At 37.4% G+C, this 7,115-nt stretch overlaps 1 protein-coding gene across 1 annotated transcript; it reads right to left on the bottom strand.

Annotated features, from left to right (window-relative positions):
• Positions 1–5,758: 5,758 nt before the first annotated feature.
• Positions 5,759–6,268, bottom strand: LOC112504210 (the record flags this gene model as incomplete). Its single annotated transcript, XM_025108147.1, has 2 exons — positions 5,759–5,911; positions 6,005–6,268. Coding segments are annotated over 2 exons (417 nt in total), but the record flags the coding sequence as incomplete, so codon positions are not given.
• Positions 6,269–7,115: the final 847 nt, after the last annotated feature.

The raw sequence follows: 7,115 nt of genomic DNA, 5'->3' as shown, positions 1-7,115 counted from the left end.
AGTATTTCCATGTCTTTGGGTGCAAATGCTTTGTACTCAATGATAGGGAATATCTTGGCAAGTCCGACAAGAAAGCTGATGAAGGGATCTTTCTAGGATATTCTCAAACCACTAAAACCTATAGAGTCTAGATCAAAAGAACAAAAATCTTCATAGAAAGCATCAATGTGTCCTTTGATGATGCCTCACCAATGACTTCTGGACACAACAGTTTAGGACTCGGACTTCAAAGAATAGCATCTGATTCATCACTTGGAAAACCCAATGAATCAGAGTTAGCTCAATTATTTGAAGACATCTTCGAAGAAGAAGTAATTCCTGGACATGCACCTACTACAAAATCCACTTCCAAAACCGATGAAGAACATGAAGTCTCCAATGCTAAAGGTACAACTCTTACTGAAACTAATGTTACTTCACCTTCTATTTCTTTTGTGTCTTCAGATAAAGAACAAGAACCAGAGTCTATATCTGGAGACGATCTCTTCAAGGGAGAGCAAGCAGTTCCATCAGTCAATGAAGAACTGCATCCTGTTGCTCCAGAACCCCAGTCAAGCACCAAGTGGACGAAAAACCATCCACATCACCAAATCATTGGTGATCCAACATCTGGTGTGAAGACGAGATCAGCAACAGCCAACGAATGCCTCTTCGCCAACTTCCTTATCATAATTGAACCAAAGAAAATTTATGAAGCCCTACAAGATCCAAACTAGATAGATGCAATGCAAGAAGAGCTACTACAGTTTGAGAGAAATAAGGTATGGTCCCTTATGCCTCTACCCTTAGGAAAGACGGCCATAGAAACCAAATGGATCTTCCGAAACAAGAAGGACGAAGATGGCATAGTAATAAGGAACAAGGCCAGGCTTGTTGCCAAGGGCTACTGCCAGAAAGAAGGGATTGACTATGATAAGACATTTGCCCCCGTTGCAAGACTTGAAGCCATCAGGATATTCCTAGCCTACGTAGCACACAAAGGCTTTAAGGTCTATTAAATGGATGTCAAGTCTACCTTCCTCAACGGCAAACTTCAAGAAAAAGTTTACGTTCAGCAGCCCTCTGGGTTTGAAGATCCAAAAAATCCAGAGTATATCTATTTTCTGGACAAAGCCCTCTATGGGCTAAAGCAAGCACCCAGGGCCTGGTAAGAAACTCTATCTACCTTTCTCATCAACAATGGCCTCGAAAAAGGTACAATCGATACAACCTTCTTTCTCAAAAAGCATAAAGGTGACATACTACTAGTACAAATATATGTGGATGACATCATATTTGGCTCTACAAATGCAAAACATTGCGAAAAATTCTTAGAGCTGATGAAAAGCAAATTTGAGATGAGCATGATGGGAGAACTTAGTTTCTTCCTTGGTCTTCAAATAAAACAAACTTCAGAAGGGATTTTCATAAATCAGTCCAAGTATGTGACTGACCTTCTGAAGAAATACTCTCTCTCAAATTCATCATTGATGAGAACTCCTATGGCTATAGGAGCCAAATTATTTGCTTATCCATCAGGCAAATCTATGGATGTCACAACCTACAGAGGCATGATTGGATCACTCCTGTATCTAACTGCAAGTAGACCAGATATCATGTTTGCTACATGTCTTTGTGCAAGGTATCAATCCAATCCTAAAGAATTTCATCTCTCTGCAGTCAAGAGGATCTTTAGAAACCTTAAGGGAATCCCTTCATTCGGTCTCTGGTATCCTAAGAACTCTAGCTTTGATCTAATAGCCTATACAGATACAGATCATGCAGGGTGCAAGCTTGATAGAAAGAGTATGTCTGGAAGTTGTCAATTCTTGGGGGACAAGCTGGTAAGTTGGACATCCAGAAAACAGAATTGTGTCTCAATCTCTACAGCAGAAGGAGAATATGTCGCTGCTGCTAATTGTTGTTCACAAGTTCTCTGGATGAAAACTCAGCTTAAAAACTATGGCTTTCAATATGAAAAGATACCAATCCTCTGTGACTCCAATAGTGCAATAACTATCTTTGCAAATCCTGTGCAGCATTCCAAGACCAAGCACATCGATGTAAGGTACCACTTTCTGAAAGACAATGTTGAAAAAGGTATTATAGAGATGTACTTTGTTCCAACTGAGATTCAACTTGCTGACATTTTCAAAAAAGCTCTTGATGAGAAAAGATTTTTGTTCCTAGTCAGCAAGATGGGTATGCTGAATCTCACCACTTAGAGGCAATCATAAGTTTGAAACCAGAGATCCTCAATATCTCATGGTTATGCCTATAAGTGATATATAGTATAATGTCCATAAACTCCAAGTACTCTAAACCAGAGCCTCTGGTTGTAAAAACCAGAGCCTCTGGCAATTTAGAAACACTTGATTAATTTTTGGCAAAAATTTTCATCGCCTTTGGAACCAGAGACCTTTGGTCCAAAGCAAATGCTTGGTATTTTTCACCAAGTATTCCCCTTCAAACCAGAGCCTCTGGATTCCAATTCTTTGAGACTAGAGCCGACATATGTAATAAGCTGTGCAAACAACAATTCGAATATACGGATGAACATTATTTTACGAACGATTGTATTTCTTTGTTCATTCAAGAATTTCAAGTTTTGTAATAAGCTCTAAGTGGATGGTTTCAGAAACCCGACATATGTGCAATTTTTTTTTCATTCGATCTTGCTAACAAACAAAATTGACCTTCAACTTTATACATTAGTTGACTTATAAAATAACCACATAAACTCATGATTCAAAGCCAAACTAATGTTTTCGAATTGTGATTTACCCGCGCTGCATCGCACGGGTACACCACTAGTATATATAATATGTGTGCTTGAAGATAAGTGTGTAAATATGTATATTTATATAAAAATATATATATGTATACTTGGTGTATGTAAGCATACATATGGCGGTGTAAGTTTGCTGACTTTCCTGAATTGGAAAGTATAAAAGGAGGGCTTAGCCTCCATTCTCTTCTTCTGGTCTTTTGATAAGTTGTGCAATTTAAAAAGAGGAGAAGTTGATCGATATCTTGTCTAAAGATTCAAGATTTGATTTCAAGTGTTTGGTTTTAAAATCCTATTAAGGTGAGTAGTTTCTAAAACTCTTTTGCATAAAGATTATTACTGGTTTCATATAAATTTTATTTTGAATTTGATAGAAATCAGTCTTTTTGCCCTAAGTGTTTATCCGGATATAAGCCGGACAAGGTTTGACCGGATGGTTTTAAATCGGTCAAAGAGTGAAAGATGTGTTGTCCGGATTAGTTTAAATCGGACAAAGGTTGGACGAAGTATTGTCTGGATTAGTTTAAATCGTACAAAGGTTAATCGATGTGTTATCCGGATTGTCTTAAACCGGTTAAGTATTGATTGGGCTATGATTGGTAAGAATAATTATATTTTTACACTGAGAAGTAGGAATACGACCAAATGGTGGCCGGATTATTTTAAATTGGCTAAGTATTGAGCGGAGTATTGACCGGATTTGTTATCCGGACAAAAATTGAAGTTTGTATAAGTATTAAATCGGACAAAGCTTAGGCTGTGTTGTCCGAATAAGTGACCGGATTTAAAGTCCGGCTAAGTCAAGATTGACCGGATTTAAAGTCCGGCTAATTCAAGATTGACCGGATTTGATGTAATGTTGTGTTTTTGATGAAAAATGTTATTTTATCATAAAAAGGAAGTTTTGAAATAAATAATTTTGGATTAATAATAATTCCAATGGCTGCAGTCTATTTGGAATTCTTTTATGAAAAGTTTTGATGAGGAAATAAGGGTGGCATATCAAGGAGAGGTGTACCATGGGATAAGGGTGGCATATCAAGGAGAGGTGTACCTTTGGATATAAGGGTGGCAATTGCATGTGTGTTGTACGATATAACTCATTCTATTATATCCTTTAAGATTACTATGGTCCGGAGTCTTTATTTCTTTGTGACTTAAATATTTAGGATCAAGGTTCTTATTGGAAATTACAGTTTGGATGTTATTGGGGAGAAAATGTCAGGTTTGGCCTGAAGCTTTAAATAACCTTGTTTGGTTAAAGAAAATGTTTAAAAGTAGCATTATGTGGAACCTGATTGGTTCAGAGTTTTGAGAATTGAATAAGCATAACGCTTTGCTTGATAATGGAAAAGATCTGGTATTACGTTTCTATTTATTCATATATTTGTTATATATATGAAGTGATATTTTCCCTAAAGGTTTTGGTGATTTTCTCCCTGCAATAACATAAATAGGGTATCTCACTAGACCTTTCGGTCTAACCCTCGTTTTGTGATTTAAATTATGTGTTGCAGGAGGTTCGGACTGTAAGGGGAAGGGAAAGGTTTAATATGTTTCTTTATGCGCTTCTGCTTGAAAATCTGTTTTGATTAATTAGTACAAGAAATGTATTTTGAATTTTTGGACCTTGTATCTSGTCATGTTAGATTCTTGTACTAAGGGACCTGAATGGAATGATATCATGTATATCTTTGGTATGAAATATATGTTACATGAAATGTGTGGATTGGAGCGTTACATGACATGCCGAGAGATTAACATTTTGCGGTTGTCGATGTCATAACATTTGTACCCTCGATGGTTTGATGGAAAACCAAAAAAAAAAGGCATGAAACAAAGTGGGGTTGGAGTTTATGGATTGTTTGGAAGGTCTGTGTTGGTAACATAAACAACCAAATACCCGTATATGATGGTAGGCAAGTAGTTTTTGGTAAAGAATTTGGGTAGGAGAATAGAACGATCGTGTTTTATTCAGGACAATATTATGTAGGTAAGTTGCCATTTGAATCGAGTGACGCCAAAAAGCGGGTGGAACATGGTCATGAAGAAGAAGAGTTCGAGCCATCTTGTTTAGTGTTTCTTACTTTCTCTCGGCCATTCCATTTTGGGATGACGTGTATGGACAAGAAAACCGCAAATGGATGCCATTAGTAGCGCATAACTAATGGAACAAAGTATTATCATATTTGTGGCCATTATCACATTGAAAACCCTTAATTTCTTTTTTGAATTGGCGTATATGATCCCGAAATTGCATAAAAATTTGAAACATATGAGACTTTTTGGCAAGGGGAAAAATCCAAACAAAATTTGTAAAATCATCAAGAAACAAGAGATAATATTGATAACCACAAGTACTCATAACAACCACAAGTATTCATAACAGGAGACGTCCAAATATCACTATGTATTAAATCAAATGGAGCAATTGAAAATGAAGTAGAGGGATAAAATGGTAACTTATTGTGCTTATCTAATTGGCAAGATTGGCAAATACAACTAGAAAAATAACAAAGCTTAGAAATTAAATGAAAAATAACAAAGCTTAGAAATTAAATGATGCGAAATTTGCTGAGAATAATACGCCCAGGGTGGCCAAGACAGAGATGCCATATAGACGATGATGTGGTAGATAGAGCATTTTGCTGAAGTGCGTCGGGCAATCGTGGGGTATGGGTAGGTGGTATAGCCCACTGTGATGGGATACCATTGCAGCATATGAGACCATTGGGGTTGATTATTTTGCTAGCGATAACCTTGATAATTTCGAGAAGAATATGACCCCCGGCCACCATGGTTACTTACGACCTCGTGCTCTCCCCCGACCGCGATAATTCGATCAGCTGTCAATATGGTTGTCAAAGTGAGGAATCGAAGAAGAGGCCGGTGGCTTGAACAGCTTTGTCGTTGGCAGATTGGTGTGGCGGACGTGTAAAGTGTCATTGCGAAGGCTATTGCATGGGTCGTTTGTTAAGCCTTTCGAGTTTCTTACAACGTCAACATGCTTCGAGCTTTGTAGAATGGTGGCAAAGGATCGGACTGATAAATGATGGTTGCGACACCATCATATGCCTCAGATAATCCTGACAAAAGTTGAAGAACTAGAAGTTGATTTGACACCGGAGACCCAACGTTTGCCAACTGATCAACCAACATATTAAGGTGTTGGCAGTAGGCAAAAAAGTTAGGAAAATCAACCTGTTTGGAGCAAGAAAACTGATGTTCGAGATGTACCGTTCTGGAACTCTTATTATCCTGAAATATCGCCAGAAGATGTTTCCAAGCAATCTGGGCAGAAGCTTGTGGTTCCAAGATCGTGTGCAAAAGATCGGTGGATATAGTACCATATATCCATTGGAGAACGATAGCATCAAGATGCTTCCATAAAGTGTCATCCGCAGACTCGTCTCTCAGAGGAATGATATGATCCAACACTTCAAAATCTCGAGCGTGTATTTTGAATAGCTCCACCCAAGAAGCATATTGGACATTCTCAATCTCGAGAGTAGTTGGAATGAAATTTCAGATGTGAGAACGGGATGAAACGAGAAAGGTTTGGAACCCGATGCATCATCTTTATCGTTACTTTTGGAACGCGATGCATCGTCTTTATCGTTGGCCTTAGTAGTCAAGATGAGAATAAAATGAGAATGAAGGATCTGTGAGGAGAAATCAAGAATTAGGAGAAAGAGGGCATTGAGGGGAAGGGCTCTGATGCCATAATAGGAGAAAAACCTTGCCCTCCTTTGTATATTCATCATCTATATGTAGATTATACACAACAGATCTCCTATTTTATTGGATGATTACAAGATATCCTCCAATTATACATGCCATCCTTTCCTAATCAGATGACATTGTCTTATAACTATTTGTATTGCCTTATCGCTATTAGGGGTTGTTCGGTTCGTTTTCTTTTAGGCCCTGTATGGATATAGTTGTCTGTATTGATATAGTTATATATATACTAACAGATAAGTTGTTGTTCGGTTGTTGTGTTGAATAAATAGTTTGAATGTCAAAAATGACCATTTTACCCCAACCTATATTAAACACTATTAAAGTATTTGTTTGATAAAAATGTTGAGTATTTGACTTTGAATGGTTAAAAAATATCAATTCAAAGTTTTTTTTTAAATAAAAACAATTTACCAAGTCCTATTAAACCCAAATTAGAACTGTTGATCCTCTCTCTCAGTGATTTGATGATAATCCCTTTTTCCTTTCGATGTATTTTCTGTGTTTCTGTACTTTCAGTTCCAGCGATCAATACACTGAGCATGTTCAGTGATCGCTGAAGAACTCGCTTTGTAATTCATTCAGAGACAACGATACTTCAAGAAAA

The sequence above is a fragment of the Cynara cardunculus genome, unplaced genomic scaffold (genome assembly GCF_001531365.2).
Source record: "Cynara cardunculus var. scolymus isolate 2C unplaced genomic scaffold, CcrdV1 Un_Scaffold_4905, whole genome shotgun sequence".
Classification (NCBI taxonomy): Eukaryota; Viridiplantae; Streptophyta; class Magnoliopsida; order Asterales; family Asteraceae; genus Cynara; species Cynara cardunculus.
This window is presented reverse-complemented; position numbering and strand designations above follow the sequence as displayed.